At 38.4% G+C, this 16,684-nt stretch overlaps 1 protein-coding gene across 1 annotated transcript in view; it reads left to right on the plus strand.

Moving 5' to 3' along the window:
* The window catches only part of SLC15A5 (solute carrier family 15 member 5), a 97,014-nt gene that overhangs the window by 16,170 nt on the left and 64,160 nt on the right, over positions 1-16,684 (plus strand). Inside the window, 2 exon segments of the mRNA XM_003586109.1 lie at positions 8,877-9,097; positions 15,151-15,337. Coding sequence (XP_003586157.1) covers positions 8,877-9,097; positions 15,151-15,337 — 408 coding nt within the window.

Raw genomic sequence — 16,684 nt, forward strand, 5'->3', positions numbered from 1 at the left:
CAGGTTCATCCACTGCATTAGAACTGACTCAAATTCATATCTTCTTGTAGCTGAGTAATAGTCCACTTTATATATGTACCACAGTTTCTTCATCCATTCATGTGTCGATGGACATCTAGGTTGCTTCCATGGTCTACTGCTGTAAATAGTGCTGTGATGAACAGCACTACAAGGTTGCTGTTGTTGAGTTGCTAAGTCATGTCTGACTCTTTGTGACCCTGTGGACTGTAGCCCACCAGGCTCCTCTGTCCATGGGATTTCCCAGGCAAGAATACTAGAGTTGCCATTTCCTTCTCCAGGAGATCGTCCCAACCCAGGGATTGAACCCACACCTCCTGCATTTCAGGTGGATTCTTTGCCCTTGAGCCACTGGTAGAGCCCTTCCATGCACAAGACTTTTGTCTTTTTGCTTTGTCTTTTGCATAGTTTATGTTTGAAATAAAATTTACCTATCTTCTTTATGTTTCTAGATTTTGAACTTTGGTGAAAAAGTTTTCCTCACTCCCAGATTATAAAAGAATTCATTCATATTTCTTTTGGCATATATATATATATATATATATATATATATATATATATATATATTTACCTTTATATTTGTGACCCATTTGGAAATTGTATTAGAATAAGTTTTAAGAGTGAACTCAATTTTATCTTTTTCCATATGACTGTCATATTATCCGGCCTCTTATTAAAAAGTGTATTTTTCCCACTGCTTTGAGATGCCACCTTCCTGTATACCACCACTTGCATTTCTGTAATTTCTGTTCTCTTCCTTTTATCAGTCACTCTCTTCATATTATCTCTCTTGTTTAAAAAAACTCTGATCTTAATTTCTAACATATTTTACTTTCAGTGGTACCTTCACTGTTACCCCTACTTATACCCCTTATCTATACAACTACCACTAATAGCAATGCAAGAAGTTATATTTTTAAAAATTAAGCACATTCACCACTGGTACTTCCTTTCACCCCATATCAGTGAAGTGGGCAAGAAGGGCACAGGGTTTCCTTTTACAGACTATACTCCATGGACTTTGTTTCTGCTCTTGCACCATCCCGAGCTTTACTTTTCCACCTAGCACGTTGTGTTGAAATGATCTATTTCTGAATACAGTTAAAAATTCATGTGTCAGTTTGGCAGAAACCAACACAATACTGTAAAGCAATTTTCCTTCAATTAAAAATCAGTGAAAGTCACTCAGTCGTGTCCGACTCTGTGAACCCATGGACTATACAGTCTATGGAACTCTCCAGGCCAGAATACTGGAGTGGGTAGCCTTTTCCTTTCCCAAGGGATCTTCCCAACCCAGGGATCAAACCCAGGTCTCCGGCACTTCAGGCAGATTCTTTACCAGGTGAACCACAAGGGAAGCCCTCAATTAAAAATAAATACATTTAATTATAAAAGAAAATTCCTGTGTCGTATACATACTTGGAATATAGTAAATGTTCAGCATTTATTATTGTTAAACTGAGTGCAGAAGATGAGACATAATTGAATTTAATGAGTTGCCAAGACGTCACAGGCAATGGCTGATGTGGAACCAGAACCCAGATCTTACTTTTCTCAGGCTAGAGCTTGTTTTTTTTACACTACGTACTGAGGCAGTGAGACAGGGGAAACATTACCCTGGAAGTCTCTGCCTTGTTTCTCAGAGCTCTGTGTTCTGTCAGTCACAGCTGGGCAGTATACAGCCTCCTGCCAGTCTGTGGAATGGGTTCATTATGCAAAAAGATGTCTGAGAGATCCTCTCAGCCCCAAAAGGCAAAAAAGAGGAAAATGTAAAGGAAGTATAAACTTTTGTCAAAAGACCACTTTGGCATATTCTGGAGTATGTAACTGTCAAGTAATTCTGCTTTTGTGAATGTGTTAGTCACTCAGTCGAGTCTGACTGTTTGCAACACATGGACTGCAGCCTACCAGGCTCTTATGTCCATGGAATTTTCCAGGCAAGAATACTGGAGCAGGTTGCCATTTCCTACTCCAGGGCTTCTTCCCAAGCCAAGGATCAAACCTGGGTCTCCTGCATTGCAGGCAGATTCTTTACTTACTAAGCCAACAGGGAAGCTTATACATAATTTTTACATTCAGATTTTCTAAATAACTATTCAGCATCCAACCATTTGCTTCCTAATCTCCTATTGGAAAGTATATATTCATCTGAATAAAAAACTACAATTCTTCATGTAATACAAATTTAATCAGCTCGGTTTACTGCCAGACTACTGTAGTTCATATGCTATATATTTTAACATGTGATAAGGTAACCTTTCTTTGGCCAGTTACAAGAAAAAATTGTATTCATTGCAGGTAAAGTTACAAAATGTTCACCAGCGGTTTACTTTACATAATACTCTATAAAATGAATATTTTGGAGTTGTTTTGCTTTGTTTTGTTTTATTTTTCAAAGTTATATAATCACCCAACTATGGTGAAGTAAAACTCTGTCTTCCCTTTAGAAAAGTATATCATCCTTATTTTGGCTTCTTCCTCTCTGATGACTAAATTGGAACTTCCTCAAAGCTGTAATTCAAAGCCATAGGTGACCTTAAAGAAATGATTTTTTATATGCTACCTTTTATTTTAAGGTAACTTTTCAAATGTGGACCATGCATTCCATTATGTTTAGCTGTCAAGCACAGTCTTCATTTGCATTTCTTCCCACTGCTGTAATTTTGAGAACTGGCAGGTGACCAAAGAAGAAGAAGAAGGAAAAAAAGTGCATCTACCATCTAGAGTGCAATGTAGGATTTTTTATTATAATTAAGTAGCATAGATATTCATGATTAGATCAAGGTCAGAGGAGCAGACCATCAGAGCCAAGGACTTAAAGGTACAAAGAATTAAAAAATTGCTTTCTAAAGTTTTTTTTTTTTTTTAATAGTAATGGTTACCATCTTTTAAGTTTGGCAATAAGCATTTAAAATAGCTCATCTGTTTTATTTTAAAATGTGCACACTGGTGTGTTTGCCATGCACATTTAAACTGGAGCTTGAAGTTTCAGTTGCATTTTCATTTCAGGTTTTTTTTCCAGCTTCCCGTTTCTGCTCCTGGTGTAGAAAAGCTATTTGAGGATTATAATGACAATGGATTTTTCTAAAGGCTGAGTCTACACGACACACAATATTATTTGTACAGAAGGCTTGAGTTTCCTATTAAGCCTAATAGATTAATCCAAGAATGTGGTATGATGTTTAGGTACAGATGTTTTCAGTGGGACTTCCCTCCTGACACTCAGGGATAGTTACAGTTTAAATGGATAATGGATGCTCCCTCTGCATAGACAGATGACAGCATAGTTCCTTTTCCTGCCTCCTTACTGGCTCCCTCTCAGTCCACCTTATCAATTAGGTTTATTACTTCCTCTTTCCTCTGACTAACAGTCCATCTAGTTCATTGTCCACTCTTTCTCCTTGGCCACCTTTTCTCATTCTTATAGTATCCTAATGGAGTTGTTGTTGTTCGGTCACTCAGTTATGTCCAACTCTTTTTAACCCCATGGACTGCAGCATTCCAGGTTTCCCTGTCCTTTACTATCTCTCAAAGTTTGCTCAAACTTATGTCCATGGATGCCATCCAACCATCTCGTCCTCTGTTGTCCCCTTCTCTTCCTGCCCTCAGTCTTTCCCAGCATCAGGGTCTTGAGTCAGCTCCTCACATCAGATGGCCAAAGTATTGGAACAGAGCCCTGGAATTTATTCCAGGACCCCATTCTTCTCTCTTTACCCTCTTTCCTTAAGTGACCCACACCAAACACTCCATCTCATTTAACCTCTCCTCATCTTGAAACTCACATTCCTGACTTCCTATTCACCATTTTCATTTGGTTATCTAGGGGTCATCTCAAATTTAAGATGACCAAACCTCAACTCTTAATTCATCCAACTGCAAATGTGCTTGCCTTTTCCATCTTCATGTAAGGGGAATAGAAGTAGAATCTTCAAATCTCATTTCTTCACCCTCTCCCCATGTCAAAATATCCTGTTGATTCTTCAAAAACACTTCTCATTCTTTTTTTAACTTTTTATTTTATATTGAAGTATAGGTGATTAGGTGATAGGTAATTAACAATGTTGTGTTACAGATGTACAGTGAAGTGATTTAGCTGTACATATATCTATTCTTTTTCAAATTCTTTTCCCATTTAGGTAGTTATACAATATTGAGTAGAGTTCCCTGTGCTGTACAGTAGGTCTTTTTGGTTATCCACTTTAAATATAGCAGTGTGTACATTATATGTGATGAAAACTCAGCCATTAAGAAGACTGAAATAATGCCATTTATGGCAGCATGGATGGCCTTAGTGATTGTCAGTATATACTGAGTGAAATAAATCAGAAGAGAAAGACAAATATCATAATGGTATCACCTATATGAATCTAAAAAAAGATACAAATGAACTTATTTATAAAACTGAAACAGACTAATAAACTTAGAGAGTGAATTTATGGTTCCCAGGGAGGCAGGATTGAGGAGGGGCATAGTTAGGGGTTTGGCATTAATAAAACTGAAACAGATTTATAAACTTAGTGAATTTATGGTTCCCAGGGAGGCAGGATTGGGGAGGGGCATAGTTAGGGGTTTGGCATTGACATGTAAACACATCCCATTCAGTTCATTTCTCTTCTTCCTGGTCTCTGGTCAAGTCATCACTACCTGTTAACCGTCTTCCATCTTTGTCTCTTATTCCGTAAAATCCATTATGCATGCAACTATCAGAGCTCCAGAGTAACTTTTTTAAAACCTACATCATATCTTATGTCCACTCTGTGTAAAATTTCTTAAAGGTTTATCATAACATGAAAAATAAACTCCAGGTTCCTTACTTTGGCCTGTAAAATCTGACCCTGACCAGTTATTAGACCTTATTTCCTTCCATCATTCTGAACTATAGCTTCATTGACCTTTACTGTTTCTGAGCTTCTCCCAGCTAATTTCTACTTCATGACATGCTTGGTATATGCTTCCTCTGGGTCATTTTGCCTATTTCCAATCTATTCAACTCTCAATTCAAATTTCAACTCTTTAGGTGTTGTCTACACCCTACCCCGGGCTTCCCAGGTAGAGCAGTGGTATAGAATCCACTTGTCAATGGAAGAGACACTGGAGATGAAGGTTTGACTCTTGGGTTGAAAAGATGTCCTGGAGTAGGAAATGGCAAATCACTCCAGTATTCTTGCCTAGGAAATGCCATGAATGGAAGAGCTTGGCAGTCTACAGTCATGGGATCACAAAGAGTCTGACATGACTGAGCATGGACATGCACACCTTATTTCTACAGTTTCTATCTTATCACTTCACTTTGTTTTCATCATTGAACTCACCTAATATTTCCCAGCTTGTTTAGTGTCTTCTCAGGGACCTATAGATCTTCTTCACTACTATATTCTTAAGGACCATAAAAGTTACTGGAACATAGTAGGTATGTAATAAAATATGTTGAATGAATGAATGAATGTTGGCATTCATATTTGTTGGGCATCACTTATGCACAATCACTGCAGATAGTGATTGCAGCCATGAAATTAAAAGACGCTTACTCCTTGGAAGGAAAGTTATGACCAACCTAGATAGCATATTCAAAAGCAGAGACATTACTTTGCCAACAAAGGTCTGTCTAGTCAAGGCTATGGTTTTTCCAGTGGTCATGTATGGATGTGAGAGTTGGACTATGAAGAAAGCTGAGAGCTGAAAATTGATGCTTTTGAACTGTGGTGTCAGAAAAGACTCTTGAGAGTCCCTTGGACTGAAAAGAGATCCAACCAGTCCATTCTAAAGGAGATTAGCCCTGGGTGTTCTTTGGAAGGAATGATGCTGAAGCTGAAACTCCAGTACTTTGGCCACCTGATGCGAAGAGTTGACTCATTGGAAAAGACTCTGATGCTGGGAGGGATTGGGGGCAGGAGGAGAAGGGAACAACAGAGGATGAGAATGCTGGATGGCGTCACCAACTTGATGGACGTGAGTTTGAGTGAACTCTGGGAGTTGGTGATGGACAGGGAGGCCTGGCGTGCTGCAATTCATGTGGTCGCAAAGAGTAGGACACGACTGAGTGACTGAACTGAACTGATGCACACTTGAAGAGCTAGCTAAAATTTTAGATTTTGTTCATACTTAATCATTTCTTGTTCTTAATCATTTTGTTTTCATTGTTACGTATCACCATATCAGATACACTTTTACTTGTCTAAATATATTCATTTTTCAAAGTGTGTATTTAAGGTAGGCTACTGAAAACTTGGTCCATCAAGCAATGCTTATCATAAATTGTTACTAGGGTGTAGCAAAGAAAATAAAGTCACTGGGAGAAAACACAGTAGAAGTATTATGGAAAGTTACATCATATATCTGTTGAATTTAATCATCAGATGATCAGGTTTTATATTTTGTATCTTTGTTTTTATGTTATTTCTTAGGTATTTCATTTTATCATACTTCACAAATATTGACTATTATAGTTGAGAAATTTTTTAAAAAAACTTTTATCTTTTAACACAGCTAATTTCAGAAGCACTAATTCAAACTCCCTTTCTTTAGAAATAATAAGATAGCAATATTAATTATTTAATAAGATTGGAGATATCAATTTATCACACATAAAAGCAATTTTCCCAATTTTCCCAATGTCCCAATTTTCCTTGAGACATAGTGATTTGTTTATGTGAAGAAGAAATAGTGAGTTTAAAACATTATATTCAATAAAGTCCTGAATTTAAAACATAGGAAGGAAATTAGGGAAAATACCTCTGGAAATAATCTTTTATCCTTCAAACAGTTATCATTTAATAATAAAGCCTATTTGAAAGCACAGAGTAAGTTGGATCAATGCCAGTAATGACCCTTCTGACTACTTGGTACTGTTTCACGAGTTAAGCAGAGAACAGGTTGATGAGCAACTGAAGCAGGATCAGAAGGAAATGTCAGGAAGTTAAGTCTCCAAGCCCAGACCTGTTCAAATTCAGTCTCTAGACTGTTCATCAAGACATTTTTAGTTCTCATCTTACCAAAACCTTAAGTAAACTAATTGAAATAGCTGAGAAAGTTTCCTAATAGAGCAGTTCTTCATCCAATAGTAAAGAGATGTCCCAATTATTTCATTTTTAAGGGACACAAACCTTGTCTCCTTTGGACTTCTCAGTTCTGGGGACCTTTCATCCAAGTCTGGCCACAGTGACTACAAGGCATGAGTGACAGTAGATATGAGCCTGTCTCCTGTCAGCAATTATCCCGACATACTTCCACTTGACCTCAACACACTTCACAGAGGCAGCCAAAGAGCCTCTGCTGTAATCATTCTTGGTCACTAACAATTTGGGCTGGATTTGATTCAGTGACTTAGAGGTGAAAGGCTCCATATTCAATTACCAGGCCCCCAGCTTCCTCAATTAATCAAAGACTGACATAATAGGTCTATTACAACTCTTAAAGAAAAGACCAGATCCAATCAATATCATCACTCTATAACCATAAAAAGAAATTAATATTCTTTATTTAAATCTGAAAACCAACGCTGTGGCATTTAAATGAACTTGGTTACAATCAATGCATTTCGTCTAGAATTTTATTATGGGAAACTTGAACATACTTAAAATGATGATCAAACTGTATACTCTGAGTTTCTAAAGCAGCCTTCTTTGGAGAAACTCAAGCATGTTCCTATCTACTTCACTGTTTATCCTGCAACCCTGGTTTGGTGTCTTTGTAATTTGAGGCAGGGTTTATCTGGTCTAAGGGAGTGCTGTGAAACATTGTAACATTCATGATGGCACCTCTGAACTGCTAACTAAACCAGGACCTCTTATCTGTCATTGGATTAGGAAGTCCTAATAGAGTCAATCGAGAAGGCAATGGCACCCCACTCCAGTACTCTTGCCTGGAAAAACCCATGGACGGAAGAGCCTGGTAGGCTGCAGTCTATGGGGTCCCTCAGAGTCGGACACGACTTCACTTTCACTTTTCACTTTCATGCATTGGAGAAGGAAATGGCAACCCACTCCAGTGTTCTTTCCTGGAGAATCCCAGGGATGGGGGAGCCTGGTGGGCTGCCATTTCAGGGATCGCACAGAGTTGGACACCACTGAAGCAATTTAGCAGTAGCAGCAGCAATGGAGTCAATGAAAAGGTGAAATTTGAAAGATTATAAAAGAAGCAACAATGAGGTTGCAAATCACTAGCAGTTAAGTGATTGCAAATATCTAAAACAATAAAATGCTTCTGATGCTAAGCAACAGCCATATAAACCCAGAGGAAACTACTGGAAAAGTCAAAAGCCAGCTAATCTAATCTGAACTTTTGGTGACACTATTAACATATATAAAGTCATTTGAAGAGTTCAAAGTTTAACCTTATGTCTGAAATTCAAGGATAAAGCCAAAGCAGAGAATATATTTCCTTTCATCTACATGTCAAAATAAGAAACCACCTTCTACCTGACAAGGAAAGTGAGGATTATTTATATGGCAATTTATATTAAAAAAAAAAAAAAAAAGTACCAGTTCTTTGTGTTAAGGCTGTAAAAGAAAGTTCAGGTTGTCTCATTCATTAATGTGTTAAAGTTAGAGGCTTCTGAGAGATTCTGAAATCTTTTACTTTGGTGCTATATTTTGTCATCTTTCTTCCCTTTTTAATATGCTCCCGTTGATCTTACCTTTTTCATTTTTCACATCGGCTGTCAGGCACCACCTTGGGCTGGTCACCAGGATGCCAGAACCCTCGTCAGAAGCTTGTTCCTTTGAATTCAGCCCCTTGGGTGCTAAAATCTTCTCACTTTACTGCCCTTCATCTTTACCATTGTTATCTTTCTGATAGATATTTTGGAAAACTGAAAAATATTCCTTTACTAAATACGTAATATTTCCAATTATTTGCAGGTTGCTCCCCCCTGACAACATTTAGGGTATTTGTTAATGTACTGAAAACATGTTGTCTGCAGTATTGCCACCTTGGTGGAGGTGTGACAAGCTGGTTGGACCATGCCAAGGACAAAAATGGCGGTCGCTGCAGAGAGCTCCTTGTGGAAGACGTAAAATTTTTCTCCAACCTTCTGCCACTCTTTATTTTTCAGCTCCTCTACAAAATGTGCATTATGCAGGTGAGGAAAGATAACTAATACTACCCACAGAAACAGTAAAATGATTGCATGATAACATTACAAGTAGACATTTCTTTTCACCCCAACAAGTGCTTCCCATATATTTCTTTAGGATGTTAACCTATAAATGCTTCTAATCATTACAGGTTCTAGCTTTTAAGGACTAAGTGGAGTCAGGTATAAGCATTCCAGAGGAGGATCTGAGTGTGGCATTTTTCCTGTAGAACTGCAAGTGTCTTTCAGTAGGTGCAGACAAGGCAGACAATACTTTACAGAATTTCCAAGGCGTGTGAGTAACTCAGAAAAATATGAGATCTGTGGGCAATTACGGGCTTCTCAGGTGGTGCTGCTGCTAAGTCACTTCAGTCGTGTCCGACTCTTAGCGACCCCATGGTCTGCAGCCTACCAGCCTCCTCCATCCAAGGGATTTTCTAGGCAAGAGTACTGGAGTGGGGTGCCATTGCCTTCTCTGCAGGTGGTGCTATTGGTAAAGAATTCACCTGCCAATGTGGGAGATATAAGAGATAAAGAGTTCGATCCCTGGGTCAGGAAGTTCCCCTGGAGAAGGACATGGCCTCCCTCCCCAGTATTCTTCCCTGGAGAATCCCATGGACAGAGGAGCCTGGTCGGCTATATAGTCCATGGGGTCACAAAGAGTCGGACATGACTGAGCATCTGAGCAACAAAATTGGAGATAAATTAACTTTGCTTTCCTCCTTGACCAAGCCTTTAAAAATTGGTGTTAACAAGTAGCTAAATTGGCTGATTCAGTTATGAAGAAATATAAATGATTATAAAAATCTTTGAAGAAATTTGAAACTCTTCATTGCTAACATCTAACTTGGAATTAGATGGCTAATGAGTGAGTTAAATCATAGAATAGTAGATTCTATGATCTATAGGTCTAGAAAAAAATCTTAGAGATTAAAATACTCAATTCCTTCATTTGTTGAAGAGGAAACTGAGACTTGAAAAAAATTAAGTGATTTGGGGTAAGTAGGTCAAACAGTGAGTAGTAGTGAAAGAAAAGGCAGAATCTTATCTTCTGACTCTTAGTACAACGCTTGCTCTAAACCAGGGGTCAGCAAATTACTACCTGCAAACCAAATCCAGCCCACTGCCTTTTTCACATATCCTGTAAGGTAAGAAAGTTTTTGCATTTTCATATGATTTTTAAAAATAAAAAAAAGAATAATATTTTGCAGCACATTATAATTATAATTGGGTGCACAATTATAATTATAAATTGTATGAAATTAAAAATGAGGTGTCCATAGAAAACAAATAACAAATTTATGATTACCGAAGGGAAAGGGCAGTAAGGATAAATTAGGAGCTTGGGATTAACATACACACTCTACTGGGTGGCGCTAGTGGTAAAGAACCTGCCTGCCAGTGCAGGAGATGTAAGAGACATGGGTTCAATCCCTGGCTCAGGGAGATCTCCTACAGGAGAGCATGGCAACCCACTCAAGTATTCTTACCTGGGAAATCCCATGGACAGAGGAGCCAGGCAGGGTACAGTCCATAGGGTCACACAGAGTCAGACACTGCTGAAGCGACTTAGCATGCATGCAGTACTATAGATAACCAACAAGGTCTTACCTAACACAAGGAACTACATTCAGTATTTTGTAATAACCTATAAGGAAAAAGAATCTGAACAAGTGTTGGGTTGGCCAAAAAGTTCATTTGGGTTTTTTATAACATCTTATGGGAAAACCTGAATGAACTTCGGCTAATCCTATATATACATAGAGAGAGAGAGAGATAGAGACAGAGAGAGAGAGAGGATGAAGTGAAGTGAAAGTCGCTCAGTCATGTCTGACTCTTTGCAACCCCATGGACTATATAGTCCATGGAATTCTCCAGGCCAGAATACTGGAGTGGGTAGCCTTTCCCTTCTCCACAGGATCTTCCCAACCCAGGGATCAAACCCAGATCCCCCGTATTACAGGCAGATTCTTTACCTGCTGAGCCACAAGAGAAGCCCAAGAATACTGGAGTGGGTAGCCTATCCCTTCTCAGCGTATCTTTCTGACCCAGGAATCGAACTGAGGTCTCTTGCATTGCAGGCAGATTCCTTACCAACTGAGCTATTGGAGAGCCCCCATATGTTGAGTGTATATATATTGAATCACTTGCTGTATACCTGAAAGTAGCACAACGCTATAAATCAACTCTATTTCGATTAAAAAAAACAGAAAGTACAATTGTTAGGAAAGAATAAGCATAGGAGTTCTCCTTGTTTAGAAGGATCCTGCCAGCAACTAGAATAAAAGCCTCTTCTTTTAAAATAAAAAAAAATTCAGCGTTCATAAATACAGTTTTATTGGAACAGTCTTATGTTTGTTTGTAATAATATGTCTGTTTATGCATGCAAACAGCAGAGTTGAGTAGTTGCAACAGAATCCACACATGGAAATATTGTCTATCTGGCCTTTTACAGAAAAGCTTGCTGACCCTTGTTCTAGACAATGCATGAAAACTAGGCTGATTTAGTAGATTCAACCTCTCTCTTGACTCCACAATAATAGATGGTGCAAAAATACAAAAATACCACCTCTATATATGAATATTAATATTATAAAAAAATCTTAGAATGAAGAAATGAATCTTGAGTACAAAATTGCTAACTGACCCATGGGCAGCCTTGAACCTTCTGTGCAAATAGCACAAATTTTTTATTCTTACCCTCATAATGTAGTGACTCCTACTGTTTCTTTTGACTAAATTCAGCCCTTTTCTGCAAACTGTCATATATTTTAAAATTTGACATAAATTATAATAAACTTTGATAAACTAATTTTTAAGCATATCACCAAATCTAGATGCCTACTCTGTTGCAAAGAACAAACACTAATATCATTGATCACCTATATGTGGCATAGTCTCTAAAGGATGACTTCACAGTGTCTTAAGTCAACCCCCACAGCATGCCTCAGGACTGATTTTGTTATCCTAAATCTGAGTCTCAGAGACATTAAGTGACTTGCAATTTGCTCTTGGTTGCCCTACTAGCAATATGGCAGCATGGCTGTCCCAACCCAGGGCGGGTATCAGCGCCCACACTTTGCTGTTACCAACTATGCCTCTCTTGCATCTGGGTTAAAAACCCTTATACAGGGCTTCCCTGATGGCTCAGTAGTGAAGAATCTGCCTGCCAATGCAGGAGACATGGATTCGACCTCTGATCAGGGAAGATCCCACATGCCCCAGGGCAACTAAGCCCATGCACCACAACTATTGAGCCTGTTCTCTGGAGCCCGGGAGCCACAGCTACTGAGCCCACGTGCCTCCACTGCTGAAGCCTGGGCGCCTTAGAGCCCATGCTCCACAACAAGAGAAGCCAGTGCAATGAGAAGCCCGAGCACCGCCCCTAGAAAGTAGCCCCTGCTCATGGCAACTAGAGAAAAGCAACAAAGCAACGAAGACCCAGAGCAGCCAAAAATATAAGTAAATAGATAAAATTTTATTTTTAAAAATCCCTGTACAATGAACTCCCTGGGCAGTCCAGTGGTTAAGACTCTGTGCTTCAACTGCAGGAGTCATGGGTTTGATTCCTGGTCAAGGAACTAAGATTCTGTATGCCAGGCGGTGCAGCCAAAAATTAATTTAAAAAAAAAAAAAAAAAACCCTCTACAGACTATACAGGTTCCAAAATCATATACAGTAATGTTATACCAGAAACTCCAGAGAAAATGGTTAGAATATACTTCTCAAGGGAGGCAGGTGAAACTTCCCCTGGGATAGGCTGGTGTTAGATTTTTGCCTCCAGATGAAATAATCACCAGTATAAAGGAGATCAAAGCACCAAGAATAAAACATCATAGCATGCCATATTTTAAATTTAGTAGCAATTATTGACCTTCAGTTCCAAGACATACATTTAAAATATGTTGATATTAAAGCCGATGATGTTGCCATTTGACATTACTGGCCATTCAGAGGTGAAAATGAATCTCTATTGACAGCAATTATTCCTGAATACTCAGAGGCTTGTATGAAATAAGAGTATTTAAAATTTTAAAAGGAGATGATTTCAGAACTTGAGGCAGAAGCAGAAATGATTTCAAGCTTTCAAGACATCGGAGCCTTTTCTTAGATTAGGCAATATATGAATATTGCTTCACTAAAGATTAATCATACATTTGCCACATTATTAAGTTAACAGGTTTCTGTGTCTGTGATTCATGCTGATAATAACTTTATTCCTATTAACAATAATTCTCATTTGAAATCAGTAACAGAAACTTCCAAGTTGTGCTGTGAGCCTCTCAGTCTTAGAGGAGCTCTGCTGCCAGCACTTTTTCTTAAAAAAATCATTCATTTCCCTCTGATTAAGGAAGGAACTTAATATTTTGATGGAACTAGGGCAGAACTAGCTAATGTTCCCTTCTCTCTTGCTGTCTTTAACCAACTATAACAATCCTGTTTACTATCCCAAGGGTCAAATTCAAGATCGGAAGATAAATTATCACCAGGACATATTTTATATAGATTAAAAAAAAAATCTCAGTGAAAATGTAGTCCATCCCTGGATGGAGGCAGTTAACAGAGCAAAAGTCTCATTTTATAATCGGTGGACTTGTTAGCAACTGTACTGACTTATGACTCTGCTTCTCCTTATGCTTCTCAAGTTGCCCACCTGATAATTAGAGAAGGAGATAGTGAAGGTTTCAAACAAGAAGTTGTCATCTGGATGTTTGAGCCAGGTTGCTCTCCCAGGATGGGGGTAAAGCAGGAATCCTAATGAAGTTCACACACTGTAAGAAAAAAAAAAAAAAAATATATATATATATATATATATATATATGGAGACTCCATCCCTTAAGGACAAAACTTGGATTGACTTTCTGACCAAGCCAATTAGTAGCTTTGTGTGCCACTGGGAACTAAAGAAATACCCTGTGCTGCTAATGATAATGACAAAGATGTGATTATTGCAACAAAGCTCATGAACTATAAAAGTGAGAAGATACACCTTTCCTGTGACACTGAGCTTTAGTTCTGACCTAACAGTTATAACCTAACAAAAGGTTTGGAGCACATGAAGAGACTCCAGGTTAATGTCAGAGTTTTAGTTAGTATTAGGATTTATTTTAAAAATGAAATTCTGACACTATGTTGAGGGTTTGCAGTGAGGCAGAGGTATTGTTAGTTGTTGTAGGTTTTTTTGTATGTTTGTTTTTAATTTCTTCTACTTTATTGTGCAACGTTTTTCATGGAATTCCCTTTTTGGTCCTCTAGTGCTTCACAATTAGTTTAAAAGGAGAGTATAGACACAAGTCTGTTTTCTCTCTTTTTTTTCTCATTTTACTTGACATATTAAAAATGAGACCCAATCCAGGGAGCCTATAAATATAGCCTACATCAAGTAATGGGTTTCTACACTGGGCCCCTCTTCTTAGGGAAAAATCATTCTTACTTACTTTGCTACCAAACTCAATGTTATTTAAAGGATATACTAGCCACAATCTATTGTTTTTGAGTGAAAAGAAAGTCTTAATACTTTCTGCTGGCTTTTGCTTTATCGTTGGGAAAAACAAAAACTTTACTTGCTGATATGCAATATTTGTTACCTGATTTCTTATGTGTCATCTGAAGCACAAAATTAGGGTCTTTGTTACTTTTCCAAGGAAAATTAAGAAGGAAGACTAGATGACAAAAGATTCATCATAAAGAATCAATAGCATTGTCAATAGACTAAAGAGAGCTCCTACTGACTTTTGTCAGCTCATAATCATGACCTCAAAGACATGGGGAATGTCCAACTTATCTGTCACAGAGTACAGGCAAGGGACAAGGCATCTGCCACAGGAATCTTCCTCTAAAGTTAAACTACTGTCTTTTTTTTCTTTTTTGAAATCATTTTATTTATTTATTCATTTATTTTGACCTCACCATGGGGCACGTGGGATCCTAGCTCCCCAACCAGAGACCAAGCCTGCACACACCCCCTGCATTGGAAGCTCAGAGTAGTAACCACTGGACCACCAGGGAAGTCTTAAACCACTGTCTTAATGCATGGCTCTTTCCCTGTTGAAAAGCAGATTCCTTCAGGATATTATCTGCAGACCGTGAATTCCAGTCTTAATCTGCGTGGATCGCTTCTGCCAGTTTCAGTCATGAATGTCATCAGTATCCTACCGTTACTCATTCTGGCTCCTTTTATGGAATATTTCAGCACCTGCCTGCTTCCCTCTAAGAGAGATGGCTCTTTTCTGTCAGCATGCATTCGTAAGTACAACTTACCATTTCTAGTAAGTGGTTTGTAACTTTTTTTTAATTGGAGGGTAATTACTTTACAATATTGTGCTGATTTCTGCCATACATCATCATGAATCAGCTACAGGTATACATATGTCTCCTCCCTCTTAATCCTCCTTGCCACCTTCCACACCACTGTAGGTGGTCACAGAGCACTGGGTTGAACTCCCTGTGTCACACAGCAAATTCCCACTGGCTGTCTGTTTTACGTACGGTAAAGTGTATGTTTCCATGCTACTCTCTCAATTCATCCCACCCTCTCCATCCCATACTAAAATAAGAAACACTGTACAAGACTCTAAGTTAGCTATGTGCTCTGGAATAGAGTCTGATTTTGACAAATTAGGAAGAAGGTACATTCAAGAGTATTGATGTCCAGTTTCTCAAGTCTCTACATGGACACCAGTATTCCATTTTCTTCCTATCTTTTTATGCTTCTCAGAAGACACACCTGATATAAAGACTAGGCGAAATTTTCAGTGCCACCAAATAGCCTCTCCTTCTTCATGTAAAACAGTCTCTACTCCTAAGTTGATGCTGAGAATGTTTTAAAAAATTAACACAGGTAAGCAATAATACTTGGGAGGAATTAACTTCTGAACCAGCAAAAAAAAAAATTATTACAAGTTAGTACTGTGATTCAGTTTCAGTACAGTATTTCTTCCAATAGTAAGGTGCACAACAATAATTTTCAAACAATTTTTCCACCTTGAAATATAATTGACATTGTTGTTCAGTTGCTAAGTCATGTCCAACTCTTTGGGATTTCATGGACTGCAACACACCAAGCTTCCCTGTCTTTCATTTAAAATTTTAATTTTTTAAAAATCATAATAGTTTCATGGATCTAAAATTTCATGTACAAATAAGAAAGAAAGTGAAGTCACTCAGTCGTGTCCGACTATTTGCGACCCCATGGACTGTAGCCTACCAGGCTCCTCAGTCCATGGGATTTTCCAGGCAAGAATACTGGAGTGGGTTGCCATTTCCTTCTCCAGGGGATCTTCCCAACCCAGGGATCAAACCCAGGTCTCCTGCATTGTAGGCAGACGCTTTACCATCTGAGCTACCAGGAAACCCATGTACAAATAAGGTCTACTTATATTTGTATATTCTCTGTATTCCTTTGGGTGTCTATTTACATATTCTTAAATAATTATCCTTCCATTTTTAAAATAAAGATTCAGTCTCTCAGTCGTGTACGACTCTTTGCAAGCCCATAGACTGGAGCACACCAGGCTTCCCTGTCCTTCACTATATTCCAGAGTTTGCTCAAACTCATGTCTATTGAATTGGCCATGTTATCCAACCATCTCA

This window comes from Bos taurus, chromosome 5, assembly GCF_002263795.3.
Source record: "Bos taurus isolate L1 Dominette 01449 registration number 42190680 breed Hereford chromosome 5, ARS-UCD2.0, whole genome shotgun sequence".
NCBI lineage: Eukaryota > Metazoa > Chordata > Mammalia > Artiodactyla > Bovidae > Bos > Bos taurus.